Source organism: Dama dama, chromosome 8 (assembly GCF_033118175.1).
Source record: "Dama dama isolate Ldn47 chromosome 8, ASM3311817v1, whole genome shotgun sequence".
In the NCBI taxonomy this organism is placed as follows: Eukaryota; Metazoa; Chordata; class Mammalia; order Artiodactyla; family Cervidae; genus Dama; species Dama dama.
This window is the reverse complement of record NC_083688.1, coordinates 610,259-626,490: the sequence shown is the minus strand read 5'-3', so window position 1 is coordinate 626,490 and position 16,232 is coordinate 610,259. Positions and strand designations below refer to the sequence as shown.

The 16,232-nt window shown below is 58.5% G+C and overlaps 1 protein-coding gene across 1 annotated transcript in view; it reads right to left on the bottom strand.

Annotated features, from left to right (window-relative positions):
- Positions 1–1,123: 1,123 nt before the first annotated feature.
- CROCC (ciliary rootlet coiled-coil, rootletin) overlaps positions 1,124–16,232 on the bottom strand; it is a 43,833-nt gene continuing 28,724 nt past the window's right edge. Inside the window, exons 27-37 of the mRNA XM_061148012.1 lie at positions 15,752–16,103; positions 8,647–8,816; positions 8,238–8,358; positions 7,910–8,073; positions 5,707–5,922; positions 4,712–4,936; positions 4,193–4,342; positions 3,732–3,932; positions 3,445–3,576; positions 2,331–2,495; positions 1,124–1,644 (exon numbers count right to left, since the gene is read on the bottom strand). Coding sequence (XP_061003995.1) covers positions 1,558–1,644; positions 2,331–2,495; positions 3,445–3,576; positions 3,732–3,932; positions 4,193–4,342; positions 4,712–4,936; positions 5,707–5,922; positions 7,910–8,073; positions 8,238–8,358; positions 8,647–8,816; positions 15,752–16,103 — 1,983 coding nt within the window. The 3' untranslated portion in view covers positions 1,124–1,557. The remainder of the gene's footprint in view (positions 1,645–2,330; positions 2,496–3,444; positions 3,577–3,731; positions 3,933–4,192; positions 4,343–4,711; positions 4,937–5,706; positions 5,923–7,909; positions 8,074–8,237; positions 8,359–8,646; positions 8,817–15,751; positions 16,104–16,232) is intronic.

Sequence of the window (16,232 nt, the reverse complement as noted above, 5' to 3'; positions counted from 1 at the left end):
CCGCGGACCTCCAACCCTGCGTGTCCTCCCCAAGGCTGCTCAGCCGCCCTGGGGAAGGGCCGTCGCTGGCCATGGCCTCCGCAGTGCCAGCCCTGCCCCTCGCAGCTGCCTCAGCTCAGCTCTGCCCAGAAAGGTGGGCCCTGACAACCACCCCGCCCCCGGGCTCTGTGTGCGTTGCAGGAGGCTGTATCAGAAATGGAAGGTTTACGAACACAGCCTCCTCACTGTCAGGGCTGGGGGGGCTCTGAGGCCCCCATCACCGGGAAGGGCTCCGGCAGGGTGGAGGCCGGCTGTGCGGGCACCTGAGGGTGCTACAGGGTTGGGTCGTGGGCTCTGGCGTCAAGGGCGTTTGCAGGGAGGGAGGCCTGGTGCATTTCAGAGGGCAGAAGCAGGCCGGCCGTTTGAACAGCACCCTCTGACGAGCACAGGGAGACCAGGCTCCGTCTGAGGGTCAGCACAGTCCTCTTTAAGCCTTTAGCCTGTGCGGCGGGCACGGGTAACATCCCATCTTACAGACAGGAAACCAAGCCGAGAGTCAGTCCGTAACTCCCCACCCCTAGGGCCCACAGCGGTCAGTGGCAGGGCAGACCCTGACGCCGCTGGGCTCCGGGGGCTGAGAGGCACGTCTCCTTGGAAGCACGGACTAGGCACCTGCTGTGTGTGCTCCCCTGTCGCCGGCCTGGGAGGCAGGTCCCCACCTTCCTGAGGCTGACAGCTTAAGCAGCTGTGCCCGGGATCACCCAGCAGGGCCAGGCCAGACGCAGGTCCACGCCCAGGCCTGCCCTTCTTACTGTGCCGCCTGGAAGCCCTGCTGGTGCTTTGGGGGTGCACCCTGTCCTGAGGAGGAGCCAGAGAAAAGGGCAGAAAGCTTCAGCTGGGAAGAGCAGAGCTGGGCCCAGCCCCATGCCTCAACGGCTCCATCTGTTAAATGGGCGCGTGGCTCAGGACTCTGGCGGCCTCCGCACCCCGCCGTCCTGTGAGGTTCCTTACCTTTCCGCACGGGCCTTTCTAAAGTCTCCTCCACGTCCCTGCGCACCCCTCACTAGGGGACCCCAACTCGCTTGCCCCAGGGTCCTCCAGTCTCCCCATCTCCCAGGAGGCATAATAACAGCAAAAGGACACATCTGTACAAAGCATTCTTTAAAAAATGGAGTTGTTACAAAAAACACAACAGTTTTGAACAGTTAACATTGTAAAAAGGTATAAAAATACAGTGACTCTGAACTCTGAGGAACTTGCTGACAAACACTGAACTAAGATGGACAGACTTCTGAGTGGCCAGCAGGCCTGCCCCAGGTGCAACGCTCACGGCCAGCGCACCTGCGCTCAGGGTCAGCGGGGGCAGGTCTCTCCAGCCCAGCCCTCAGGGGACCCTCCCGGGAAGGGGCTGAGGTGGCCCCCAAGGGGTGGCTCTGACAGGCTGGAGCCCCATCCTGGCCCTGGCACCCCACCCCTCGCCCCTGCAAGCTCCGGCCCAGGCCCCCTGGACCCCAATGAGGGCGCCCCTCCAGTCCGGCCCAGCCCCAGGCCCCGTCGCCAGGATGCCGGCAGAGGTGCTCAGTTCTCCGGGGGCCCGGAGGGCGGGGAGAAGGAGGCTGAGCGCCTTCGAAGCTCCTGCTGCAGCTGCCCCTTCAGCGTGGACACCTGGAGAAGAACGAGGAAGCAGGGCCCACCCAGGCCCAGCCTGGGCTCAGCGCCGGGGAGAGGGCTGGGACCCCAGAAGTCCGGGGGCCACGTTCCAGGAAAAGCCAGGTGTCCTAACAGCTGGGGTATTCCCTCCCCTTCTCGTTCCACTCCACGGAGCGGCTGGGGCTCTCCGGACTGCCCGGCCTCTCCTTGGGGGCCCCATCCCCTCCCACCACCAGGACAGGCCTGGCGCTAGCTGGACTCCAGGGCGGACCTGGGCTCCGGCCTGACCCACGGGGCAGGCTTGCCCTGCAGACGTGATGGGGACGGTCACGGGGAGCCTATGAGCTCAGCTCGTCCAGGAGGAGCGCCCTTGGGACTCTGGCTGTTGCTCTCAGGGAAAACGGCCCCTTGAGCCCCCGGGACTGAATCGCTAGGTTATCCTGAGGCCAGCTGTGCCATCCACAAGACAGCCCGACCAGGCACGGAGCTACGGAGAAGGGACCGAGCTCCAGTGACCTCACTTGAGCCCCTGGGTCCAGCCGTGGCTGACACCAGCCTGGGTCTACCCCAACCGCCTGTTACGGGCACCAGCGAGCACCTACGCCCAAAAGGGGCAAGTGCCAGTGAGGCCCGCCCTCTCTCGCCCCTCCCCCTACCCCCCAGCTCCGGGCTCAGCCTCCTGACACAGAGCCCCCGCCTACCTGCTCCTCCAGCCCCCGCACCCTCTGCCGGTGGGCGCGCTCCCGCGCCTCCAACGCGCGCTCCGTCCGCACCTGGGCGCCGCGCAGGCGCTCCACCTCCTGCTGCAGCTCCGCCGCCTCCAGCCCGGCCGGGCTGTGGTTCTGCTCCAGCGCTGCCACCTGGGCCTGCGGGAGGGGCCGCCGATCAGGCCTGGGGCCTCGATGCGCGCACACACATGTGCGCGAGTGTGAAGGGCCAGGCCCTCTCTGGGTGGGAGCCCGCGGGTCCCTGCAGGCAAAGCGAGGCTTGCAGGACCAGAGCCTTGTCTTCCCCCACCCAGCCCTCCTGGCCTGCGAATCCTGAGTCAGGTTGCTGAGTGATCCACTCAGGAGCATGCGCGCGCACACATGCGCGCGCACACACACACGTTCAAATGCAGAGACAAGCCCGTATACATACAGTCATACAAGCAAGCATGTAACAACCTGTGTTCACATGTGTCCAAAAGCCCAACACTCTCACACACACACGTCCAAGAAGACACCCAGGGCTCCCCCGGGGGCGCAGCGGTGACGACTCCACCCGCCAGTGCGGGAGCCACGGGCTCGATCCCTGGTCCTGGGGGTCCCACACACCACAGCTGCTGAGCCTGGGCTCCAGAGCCCGCGCCGCGACCAGAGGCTACTGCAGTGAGAGGCCGGGGTTACACTCGAGAGGGGCCTCTGCACCTAGGGGAAGCCCGCAGCAATGAAGGCCCGGCACGGCCACAGGTAAAAGGATTCAAAAGAGAAGCATCTGTACACAAAGATACACTATACAGATGATACATCCTAGTCCCGAGATACGCCACACCCACCCACAAGGTCCACGCTACATGCACAACAGTCCTCTCGCGTACACTCATGGCTCTCTATGGCCACAAGCGTGAGCACACCCCCCAAGCGTGAGCACACACGCATACGCGCTGACAGGCCTTTAGCATTTCCATCTCTCTCCACTTTGGAGAGGACCCCTCCCTCTGAGACCCGGCTCTGGGCCGCCCCTCAGGACTGTCTGGGCGTGCAGGCGGTAGGGGTAGGGAGCTGGGTCCCGGGCTGCAGAGGGGCAGAGGGGCGGGGTGGGCAGCACGGAGACCTCCAGCAGCTGGATCTGCCTCTGGGCCTCGGCCAGCTCTAGCTCTGCCCCCGTGAGCGTGCGGTCCAGGCGGCCCTTCTCCACGTTCAGACGCACTGTGTCCTCGTGACTGCGGAGCTTCTCCCTTTCCACCTGGGTGGGGAGGGCAGGGGGCATCAGGGTGCCCGGGGAAGGAGGGAGGTCCCGGGGGGCTCAGGGAGGGGTGCTGAGCTAGCGGGGCCCAGCGGGCACACAAGCAGGGCTTGGACCCGGGGGCAGCCCAGGGAGGCCCGAGGGGCACAGCCCACCTGGCCCAGTGTGCTCCTGAGGGCTGCCCGCTCCTTCTCCAGCCGCAGGGCGGAGCGCTCCGCATCCCGCTTCTCAGCCTCCAGCCGGGCCAGGGTGCGCCGCAGGCTCCCCAGGCACTCCTGCAGCTGCCGCCGCTCGTCCTGCGCCTTCTGGGCCGCGTGAAGGGCCGCGGCCTCAGCCTCCTGCCGCTGCCGCAGCGCCTGCAGCAGAAGCCAGCGAGCCCCTGACCCCCAGGCCTCAGGGTGGGCACCGGAGCCCCACCACACTGGGGGTGATGAGGCCAGCTACCCGGCCCACGCGAGAGACGTGGCTATTAGGAGGCCCGCGGCAGGGAACAGTCCTGGGGCCTCAGTCCTGCACCTGAGTAAGGGGGACACGACGAAGGAGCCGCGCTGCCTTCCGGAGGCTGGGTCCGGCCTTGGGAGGAGGTGGAGGCGAGCAGGGCGCCCCTGGCCCTCACCTCCTGCAGCTGCTGCCGCCGCCCCTCGGCCTCCGCCCGCTGCAGCTCCAGATCTGCCAGCTCGCCCCGCAAGGTCTGCAGCTGCTCACCCAGGGAGCTGCTCTGCTTCCGCGCCTCGGATGACGCCTGCCGCGCAGCCTCCAGCCGCTCCTGGGGGAAAAGGCGGACAGGGCCAGGCTGCCCGGGGACCCTGGGCAAAGGGCTCCCCTCTGCCCAGTACCTCCAGACCAGGCTCACAGCCTGTAACGCAGCAGTCCTCTCACCTGCACGGTAAGCCAGAGCACAGGCCTGGCCACGGCCCCTCACGAGGCGGGAAGCCCCCACACCCCAGCCCTGCTCCCGTGGGCCTGCCCTGGGGCTCTGCACCCCGTCCTGGCCGTCGTGACCCCCCACAGCCTCCTCTCACTGGCCAATCCACGTACTGGGCCGCACCCCCCACAAGGGATGCGCCCATGGACGGCTCCCAGGGGCCAGCTCTCCACGGCCCCCCCCACAGCTGGGCCCTGGGATCCCCCATACTTGGAGCACTTGGCGGTCATGTTCACAGGCAGTCAGGGCCTTCTGCAGCTGCACGTTCTTGTCCTGGGTGCTGGTGAGGCTGGCGCTGCTCCGGGTCAGGGCCTCTGTCAGGCCCTGCACCTTGTCCCGCAGGAGGCCCTCACTCTCTTCCACCTTGGCCAGGGCCCCGCTCAGCCGCTCCACCGTCAGTTGCAGAGTGCCCGCCTTCATCTCGCCGTCCGCCACCTGGGGGAGGACGGCCTGAACAGTCCAGGTGTGCCCAGGCCAAGCCTGCCACCTCTCTCCAGGCCTTTGTCACAGACACGCCTTGTTCCCAGGCACCCCCACGGGCTCTGCCAACGACTGCTTGGCCCGAGAAGCACTGCCAGTTAAGTACCCTCTTTCAGGTGCCATCAACCCAGCTGCCCCAGACCCCGTGGTCTCCCCACCGCTATGGAGGAGAAAGGGTACCACCCTGACAGTTTTTGTGTTCTTGGCTTAGGCGGGTGATGGTGTAGGGCTAGCAGAGCTACTGAACATTCCAGTTAAGAGCCGAGCTTCCTGGCAGCCAAGGCAAAAAAAGGAAAACTAAGCACTTCCCTGGTCCAGAGGCTAAGACTCCACACTCCCAATGCAGGGGACCTGGGACTGATCCCTGGTCAGGGAACTAGATCCCACCTGCTATGACTAAGACTTAGCATGCCACAACTAAAGATCCCACATGCTTCAACTAAGCCAGTGCAGCCAAAATAAATAAATACTTAAAGAAAAAAAGAAAATGAGTGAAGTCTCTGTCTCTCCATACACCTCCTTTCAGTGCAGACTCCATCATCAAACAGTCCTACATTCTCATTTTTGCCCTGCCTCTGCTTAGCTCCATGATCTCAGGCAAAGATACCAGGTCTGTGAGCCTCCACCTGTCCATCCATGAAACGGGGTGATGACGATGCACAGGCTGCCTCGGGGCTGCTGGGGTCCCCACGATGCCCCCGGCGCGGGGCGGGGGGCGGGCCCACCTGCCTCTGCAGCGAGTCCGCCCGCTCCTGCAGGGCCTGCGTCTGCACCTCCCGCTCGCTCAGGCCCAGGCGGCTGCGCTGCAGCTCCCCCTCGAGCGCGCGCCGCTGCAGCTCCAGCTTCACGCTGCGGCTCTCTGATGCATCCAGCACCTCCTTCAGACGCCGCTTGTCGCTCTCCAGCTTCGCCTCGTTGGCCTTCATCTTGCTGAGCTTCTCCTGGGGGTGGGGGAGGGTGAGGGCAGACCTTACCCGTGCTCCCCACATCCCTCAGGGCCCGTGGAGAAAGTGAGGGTCGGCCTGGAAGGGGCCGGTCCAACCACTTGCCGTGGGATCAGGGGTCAGCCTGACTCTCCTGGGGCTTCAGTGCCTCCCCCGTTCGCGGGATCACTTGGGGACCCCAGGGCGCTTTCCAGCTCCACCCGAGTCTCACGGGCCGTGTGGTCCAGGCTCAGCCTCCCTCCCTGCACATCCAGGGAGCCCACAACCTGGGTGCTCACAGAGCACTGGGGGGTGGGGGGTGTAAAAGTGCAGACTCCAGGGCCTCCCTGCTCCACACCATGGCTCTCTAGAGAGCGGCCCAGAGCTGCCCGGTGGGCAGGGGCCCAGGGTCCCCCTGGGTTGTAGGGGATGGTGATCCTCCCCACCCTAGGCAGGGTGAGCTGTTGAAGGGACCTGGGGATTGGGGACAGTGTAGGAAGACAGACCAGAGTCCCTTTCCTGTCGCCATTCCAGAGCCGGGCAGGTCACGGGGGTGCTCTGACTGCAGCCCCCCAGGCCCGGCCCCCTCTCCACGGGCTCGAGCCCCAGCCCTGCCATGTCTGGGCCCCACCGCCCTGCGCTGGCTCCCTCCCAGCTTTGTTCCTGGCCGCCTCCCGCGCCCCTGCGGCTAGGCCCACGGCCAGAGCTGGAGCCGCAGACACAACAAGCCAGCTCAAGCTCGGCATGCAGCCAGAGGCGGGGGGGGCGGGCTGCGGGGGCAGGCAGGAGGGCTGGGGGAGGGTACGGGGGAATCTGTGCCTGTAAGAAGGGCTCAAGCCTCCAGCAGCCTGACCGTCGGCACCAGGACCTGTGTGTCCTGCCCCAGACACACACACACACACACATGAATACATAGACATCCCCAAACACACATAAACCCCCAGAACAGCCCTGGCGCGACTACAGAGGCAAAGGAAACAGAGGTCCTGTGAGCACCATCTGCGTGTTCACCGTGTACACGCACAGTCTCTACGAGAGAATTACTACTCTCCCCCTTTCCTAGATGAGAAAAATGAAAATCACATGGTGAGGCAAGAACTTGAACCTATGTCTGTCAGCTGTAAATGCCCAGACTCTTTCTTCTACAGACTAATGACTTCAGTATGAAACCAGACAACAAAATCTGCACGTGCTTTTGGAGAAAGTCACAAGCTGATCACTGCAATGGGTGCTGAGAGACCCACACAGACAGAACAGACATACATAGGAGCGCACACAGATACCCATGCGCAGGAGCACTCACAGACACCCATACATGGGATCCCTCACAAACACGCACGCATGGGAGCACTCACAGACACCCACACAGGCACATCCATGCACGGGAGCACTCACAGACATCCACACACCGGCGCACTCACAGACACCCATGCATGGGAGCACTCACAGACCTCCACTCACAGATGGGAGCACTCACAGACATCCATGCAGGCACACACATCCACGCACGGGAGCACTCACAGACATCCACACACAGGCACACTCACAGACTTCCATGCACGGGAGCACTCACAGACACATACACATGGGAGTGCTCACAGACACCCATACACGGGAGCACTCTCAGACACCCACACAAGGGAGCACTCACACCCACGCACAGGAGCACTCAGACACCCATGCACGGAAGCACTCACAGACCTCCACTCACGGATGGGAGCACTCACAGATACCCACACAGGCACACACATCCCCGCACGGGAGCACTCAGAGACATCCACACACAGGCGCACTCACAGACTTCCATGCACAGGAGTACTCACAGACACATACACATGGGAGTGCTCACAAACACCCACACACAGGAGCACTCACACCCACGCACAGGAGCACTCAGACACCCATGCATGGGAGGGCTCACACACATCCATGCACGGGAGCGCTCGCAGACACCCACGCAGGCACACCCAAGCCCCCCCCCCCCCCCCCCCCCCCCCGCGCCTACCTGGCTGGCCTGGAGCTCGCTCTCTGTGGCGTGCAGGCTCCTCTCCAGGGCAGCCACGCGGTCCAGCACCGCCCGGCGCTCCCGCTCAGCACGCCGCGCGTTCTCTTCCTGCTGCACCAGCTCGGCCTGCGCCCCGCTCAGCCGCCCATCCACGCTGCGGCGGGCTGTGGCCCCACCCAGCCCGTCAGGCTCGGCCGAGACCTGAGCCATCCGAGCCCTGGGGGGTGTGGGTCTGGACGTGAGGCACCTCCCTCCCCCCGGAGGAGACTGTCTCCTGCCTCCATGTGAAGAGCGTGAGACCGAGGCAAGGACACCGGGGTAGACCCACCTTCCTCGCTCTCGACCACGGCCTTCTCCAGCTGCCTGGCCCGCGAGGCCGCGCCGTCCCGTGAGGCCTCCGTCTCAGCCAGCTGCTGCCTCAGGGCGCTCGTCTGGACACGAAGATCATCCTGCGGCCCGGGTCAGGCAGGGAGGAGACCCGGCTCTGACTGGCAGCCCCGCGCGGGGCCCTGGCCGTGGCTCTCTCCGCAGCTCCTCACCCCCACCCGCCCTCGCTGGTCCGCGGCTACCCCCTCACCCCTCGCCCGCTCTCTCTGGTCCGCGGCTCCCCCCGCGGCCCCTCGCCCCTCGCCCGCTCTCTCTGGTCCGCGGCTCCCCCCGCGGCCCCCCCCGCGGCCCCTCACCCCTCACCGGCTCTCTCTGGTCCGCGGCTCCCCCCGCGGCCCCTTGCCCCTCACCCGCTCTCGCTGGGTGTCCCGCAGCTCCTGCACGAACTCCTGCAGGGCGCCACGCACCGCTTCCGGGTCCAGGTCTGCAGGCCCAGGGGAGACGGCCGGTCCTGGGGAGGGCGGCTGGGACCCGGGGCCGTGTTCCACGGGGTCGGGGCTACTGAGCCCTTCCACGCTTCCTAGAGGAGGAGACAGGCTGGGGGACACAGGAGCCACGGGCCTCTGCACAGCCCCAGCACATCGTGCCTGCTGCGCCCCGCCGCCCCGTGAGCTCCCCATGGTACCGGCTGGGTCCACTCACCCTCTCACTTCACCTTCGATCACCACTCACAACCCTCAAAATCACGCCCCTGTCCTGGCCATCCCCTGCTGCTCGCCCTAGCATCCATCTCTCTCCTTATAACCAGGCCAGTTGATACCACCCACAGCTCCCAGGGTCCCACATTCCTCCTTACAAAGGCTCTAGGGTCTCTGTATATGCTATTATTCCCTTCTCTCCCCAAGGCTTCTCTGGCCCATTCCTTTAGGCCTCAATGTAAAGACCACTCCTCAGAGGCCTCCCTGACCCCAGCCTTGGGTTGGGGTGAGCTCCTCCCCACCTCCTGGGGGTCCAGTGTCTGCCCCCCACCCAGACCACAAGCACCATGAAGGCTCCATCCCAGGGCCCAGGCTATGGGTTCACACTGCCTCGCTTCAGTACCTCCCTATACTGACCGCTTAGGGGTTCCCTGGCGGCTCAGACGGTAAAGCATCTGCCTTACCAGTGCAGGAGCCCCACGTTCAATCCCTGGGTCAGGACGATCTCCTGGAGATGCGAATGGCAACCCGCTCCAGTATTCGTGCCTGGAGAATTCTATGGACAGAGGAGCCTGGAGGGCTACTGCCCATGGGATCGCAGAGTCGGACACAACTGAGCGACTAACACACACACTCCGAGTGCTTACAATGGGCCAGACGCTGGACCGATGCTTTCCCTACATCACCTCATTTCATCCTCACAGTAATTCCCTGAGAGGTAAGGACCAATCTCCCCCCTTCACAGGCTGCACAGGCTCAGAGCGGATTCTGTCAGTTCATTTGCTCAGTCGTGTCTGACTCTTTGCGGCCCCATGGACTGCAGCACGCCAGGCTTCCCTGTCCATCATCAACTCCCGGAGCTTGCTCAAACTCATGTCCATCGAGTCAGTGATGCCCTCCAACCATCTCATCCTCTGTCGTCCCCTTCTCTTCCTGCCTTCAATCTTTCCCAGCATCAAGGTCTTTTTCAATGAGTCAGTTCTTCTCATCAGGTGGCCAAAGTATTGGAGTTTCAGCTTCAACATCAGTCCTTCCAATGAATATTCAGGACTTATTTCCTTTAGGATGGACTGGTTGGATCTCCTTGCAGTCCAAGGGACTCTCAAGAGTCTTCTCCAACACCACAGTTCAAAAGCATCAATTCTTCGGTGCTCAGCTTTCTCTGTAGTCCAACTCTCACATCCATACATGACCACTGGAAAAACCATAGCTTTGACTAGATGGACCTTTGTCGGCAAAGTAACATCTCTGCTTTTTAATATGCTGTCTAGATTGGTCATAGTTTTTCTTCCAAGGAGCAAGCGTCTTTTAATTTCATGGCTGCAGTCACCATCTGCAGTGATTTTGGAGCCCAAAAAAATAAAGTCAGCCACCGTTTCCACTGTTTCCCCATCAATTTCCCATGAAGTGATGGGACCAGATGCCATGATCTTAGTTTTCTGAATGTTGAGTTTTAAGCCAACTTTTTCACTCTCCTCTTTGACTTTCATCAAGAGGCTCTTCAGGCCCTCTTTGCTTTCTGCCGTAATGGTGGTATCATCTGCATATCTGAGGTTACTGATATGTCTCCTGGCAACCTTGATTCCAGCTTGTGCTTCATCCAGCCCAGCATTTTGCATGATGTACTCTGAATATAAGTTAAATCAACAGGGTGACAATATACAGCCTTGCTGTACTCCTCTCCCAATATGGAACCAGTTCATTTTTCCATGTCCAGTTCTAACTGTTGTTTCTTGACCTGGATGCAGATTTCTCAGGAGGCAGGTCAGGTGGTCTGGTATTCCCATCTCTTTCAGAATTTTCCACAGTTTATTGTGATCCACACAGTCAAAGGCTTTGGCATAGTCAATAAAGCAGAAGTAGATGATTTTCTGGAACTCTCTTGCTTTTCCAATGATCCAACAGATGTTGGCAATTTGATCTCTGGTTCCTCTGCCTTTTCTAAATCCAGCTTGAACATCTGGAAGTTCTCGGTTCAAGTACTGTTGAAGCCTGGCTTGGAGAATTTTGAGCATTACCTTGCTAGCATGTGAGATGAGTGCCAATTGTGCAGCAGTTTGAGCATTCTTTGGCATTGCCTTTCTTAGGGATTGGAATGAAAACTGACCTTTTCCAGTCCTGTGTCCACTGCTGTTTTCCAAATTTGCTGGCATATTGAGTGCAGCACTTTCACAGCATCATCTTTTAGGATTTGAAAAAGGTCAACTGGAATTCCATCACCTCTACTAGCTTTGTTCGTAGTGATGCTTCCTAAGGCCCACTTCACTTTGCATTCCAGGATGTCTGGCTCTAGGTGAGTGATCACACCATCGTGGTTATCTGGGTCATTAAGATCTTTTTTCTATAGTTCTTCTGGGTATCCTTGCCACCTTTTCTTAAGTGATTTGCTTGGCCTCAAAGCTTGGAAGATCCAGGGCTGAGATTGGAATGCAGGTGCCCATATCTCCCTGCAGAAAAACAAACTCTGCTTGGGAGATGATGGGCAGTGAAGAGGAGGGAGCGGGGAGGGCAGACAGAAACAGGACGGCACCTAGAGGTCAACATGGGAACTGCAGGATGAGGAGTCCGCCTGCCCTTTGCATCCTCCAGTCTGCCTGCTGCTGCTGCTGCGGTCACTTCAGTCGTGTCCGACTCTGTGCGACCCCAGAGACGGCAGCCCACCAGGCTCCCCCGTCCCTGGGATTCTCCAGGCAAGAACACTGGAGTGGGTTGCCATTCCCTTCTCCAATGCGTGAAAGTGAAAAGTGATCTGCCTAGTGACACCCAAGCCGCCCCATAGCTTCCACAAAAACACCTGAGCCCCCACTGTTGCCTTATCTTTAACAAGTATTTTCTTATTTTTTTTTGCCACACTGCACAGTTTGCAGGATCTGGCCAGAGATCAAACCCCTGCCCGTAGAAGCACAGAGCACTAACTAGTGGACAGCCAGGGAATTCCCCCCCAAACACTTTTATTGTGACAAGATAAACACAAAACATGCCTTTCTGACCACCTTTAAGTGGCATTAACTGTATTCACACTGTTTATGTGAACATCACCATTATCTGTTTCTAAATCCTTTCCATCACCCCTATTATGCACTGCATCCCCTCAAAATCCATATGTTGGAGTCCTAACCGCCACACCTTAGAATGGGACCTTATTTGTCATGAGTTAAGATTAGGTGTCATGTCCAACTCTTTGTGACCCCATGGATTGTAGCCCACCAGGCTCTTCTGTCCATGGAATTCTCCAGGCAAGAATACTGGAGTGGGTTGCCATTCCCTTCTCCAGAGGATCTTCCAGACCCAGGAATGGAACCCGCCTCTCCCACACTGCAGGCAAATTCTTTATCGCCTGAACCACCAGGGAAGCCCCACACTGGAGGAGGGGGGACCCTAATCCAACACGATTGGTGTCCTAACAGAAGGGGACATTTGGGGGACTTCACTGGGAATCCAGTGGCTAGGACTCCATGCTCCCAATGCAGGGGGCCTGGGTTAGATCCCTGGTCAGGGAACTAGTTCCCACAGGTTGCAACTGAGAGCTCACACGCTGGAACTAAGAGCTGGCACAGCCACAAAGGGGGGGCTTGGACACACCCTCAAGGAGACCCCACGTGAAGACCGGGATATGCTGCTGCCGTCAAGAAGCTACCAGAAGCTCGGAGCCTGGAGCAAATTCTTCCCTAACTTTGCAGAGGAAGGATGGCCCTGTCAACACCCAGACCTTGGATTTCTGGTCTCCAGACCCACAAGACACAAATTTCCCTTGTTTAAGCCACTCAGCTAGGGCTGCTTTGTAGCCCTAGCAGACAAATACAACCGCAAACTCTAAAACCAGTGAGCAGTAACTCCTAATCCTCCCTTCCCCACACCTCTGGCAATCTCTAAATTCTGTCTCCATGAATGTCTGTTCTAAATATTTTCTATGGGTAGAATTATATTTGTTTTTTTTTTGGTCAAATGGCTTATGGGATCTTAGGTCCTTCACCAGGGATCGAACCCATGCCCCCTGCAGTGAAAGTGCTGAGTCTTAACTGGATCCCCAGGGAAGTCCTTGTATTTGTTCTTTTGTGACCAGCTTATTTCACTTAATATAATGCTATTAAAGTTCATCCACCTTGCAGCACAGGTCAAGATGGCCCTCTTTCTTAAGGCTGAATAAACTTCATTGTATTCAAATACTACATTATCAATTCACCTGCTCATGCACACTTTGAAATGCTGCACAATATCTATTCAAGTGCCTCTTTTCAATTCTCTTGGGTATATACCTAGGGGTGGAATTGTTGAGTCATATGGTAATTGGGCTCCAAAATCACTGCAGTGACTGCAGTCATGAAATTAAAAGATGCTTGCTCCTTGGAAGGAAAACTATCACAAACCCAGACAGAGCATTAAAAAGCAGAGGCATCACTTTGCCAACAAAGGTCTGCATAGTCAAAGCTATGTTTTTTTCCAGTAGCCATAAACAGATGTGAGAGCTGGACCATAAAGAAGGCTGAGCACTGAAAAATTAATGCTTTTGAACTGTGGTGTTGGAGAAGACTCTTGAGAGTCCCCTGGACTGAAAGAAGATCAAACCAGTCAATCCTAAAGGAAATCAACCCTGAATATTCATTGGAAGGATAGATGCTGAAGCTCTAATACTTTGGCCACCTGATGCAAAGAGCCGACTCACTGGTAAAGACTCTCATGCTGGGAAGGACTGAAGGCAAAAGGAGAAGGGGACAGCAAAGGATGAGATAGTTAGATAGCATCATGAACTCAATAGACATGAATTTGAGCAAACTCCGGGAGATAATGGAGGACAGAGTCTGGCGCGCTGAAGTCCCTGGGGTCACCAAGAGTCGGACATGACTTAGCAACTGAGCAACAACGACAACAAATAGTAATTCTGAAGTTTAGTTGCTTAAGGAACTGCCAAATTTTTTCACTGTGGCTGCACTATTTTACATTCCAACCAACAATATCCCTTGACTTTTTCCTTACCTATTTTCTAGCCCTAGGAGTCAAGGTGAGACTGGGGTTAGGCTGAGACAAGAGGAGGGCTTCCCAAAAGGCTGCCTGCACCCCTGAAGCGCAGTGCTGACTTTCCCAGCGTCAGCCCCTGGGCCTTGGGAGCAGACGGCAGTTGGGAGGATCTCTTCTGAAGTTCTGGAAGGGGGTTGGGTTGAGTGTGTATCTTTCTAGGGTAGACATAGTGGCCACAGGCCAGAACGGAGGAGTGGGCGGCTGTGATGGGAGACGGAAGAAGATGAGGAGCTGGTGGAGAGGGGGCAGGAGTCAATTATAGAGGACAGGGACACAGACCCAGAGGAGTTAAGGACGTTAAGATGCAGCACTCTCAGCCACTATGGAAAATAGTATAGAAGGTCTTCAAAAAATTAAAAATTAGAGGTGCCATATGACCCAGCAATCCCACTCCTGGGCATCTACCCAGACAAAAACATAATTCAAAAAGATGCACGCACCCCTGTGTTCTCAGCGGCACTATTCACAGTATTAAGACACGGAAGCAGCCCAAACATTCATCAAAGATGAATGGATAAAGATGCAGTACATGTATACAATGAGCTACTACCCGGTCATGGAAGAGAATAAAACACCACCATTGGGAGCAGCATGGATGTACCTAGAGATTATCACACTAAGTGAAGCAAGTCAGAAAGAGAAAGACAAATACCGTATGATTTCACTTACATGTGGAATCTAAAATATGGCACAGGGACGTCCCTGACGGTCCAGTAGCTAAGACTCCACACTCCCAATACAGGGAGCCAGGGTTCAATCCCTGCTCAGGGAACTCTCCCAGCTAACTTAACATCCAGCACGCCAAAAACAAAGAAGGACGGTCCTGCGTGCCACAGCTAAGCCTGAGTACAGCCATGTGAGTAAATATTTTTTAAAATATATGGCACAAATAAACTCTTATGAAACAGAAACAGGGTCACAAAAATGAATAACAAACCTGTGGAAGCCAAGGGGGAGACAGTTAGGACAGTGATGACCTGGGAGTTTGGCATTATCAGATACGAGCTATTTTATATAGAATAAATAAATAGGAACTATACTCAATATTCTGTAATAAACCATAACAAAAAAGAATATTTTAAAATATACATACATACATAAAGTGAAGTGGAAGTCTCTCAGTTGTGTCTGACTCTTTGCGACCCCATGGACTTACACAGTCCACGGAGTTCTCCAGGCCAGAATACTGACGTGGGAGCCTTTCCCTTCTCCAGGGGATCTTCCCGACCCGGGGATGGAACCCGGGTCTCCTGCACTACACATGGATGATTTACCAGCTGAGCCACCAGGCGAGCCGAAGAATACTGGAGTGGGAGCCCTTCCCTTCTCCAGCGGATCTTCCCGACCCAGGAATTGAGCCGGTACCTCTCGCACTGCAGGCGGATTCTTTACCAATTGAGCTATCGGGGAAGCCCACTTACATCCATATAAGTGAATCACATCACTCTACATCCAAGATGACATTGCAAATCAACTATATAGTTCAATTAAAAAAAAAAAAAATGCACCTTCAGCTTCCTTTAAAAAGAAGCAATCAATCCACCTGTGCCCGGTTGCCTCCGTGAGGGGGCGGGGCTGAGATGCGCTCAGGGAAGGAGGCCCGGCTAAGGGGCCTGAAGGTGATTTGGACCTCAGGTGGGCGGGCTCAGCGAGGCCATCAGAACCAGCTGCAGGGCAGGGTCATCAGAGGAGGTGCAGCCCAGCCCAGGGTGCCTCGTGGCAGGACAGAGCTAGGCCTGGAGGCGGACGAAGGGCGGAGACCCCGCAAGGCCCGCCTGCCGACCCCCACCTCCGTTCTCACCTCCCGCAGGCGCGCCCCGGGCGGGGGAGCCAGCCACCGGCCCCCCGAGCCCCAGGCCCCGGCGCAGGGCCGAGCGCAGGCCGGCAAGCTGGGCCTCTGCCGCACGCCGCTGGGCCTCCACACGGGCCCGCTCGGCCTCCAGGCCCTGAGCCCGGCCCTCGGCTGCGCTGAGTCGCAGACCCAGGTCCGCGGCCTCAGCCCGGGCGGCCTCCAGCTTGAGTCCCAGGCTGCGGGCATGGTCCAGCTGCTGCTTCCGGGTGCCGCGCGCCTCCTCCAGAGAGCCCAGCAGGTCTCGCTCCCGGGCCCGGAACTCGCCTTCTTGCTCCTGCAGCTTCCGCTGGGCCCCCTGGAGCTGGAGTGGGGACAAGACCGGGGAGTAGGGGTCAGCAAGGCCACCCCTCAACTGACACCCAGCCTCCCAGGTCCGGCCTGGAGCCCACGGGCCCAAAAGTAGGGTACGCAGCACCTGTGGTCTCCACCC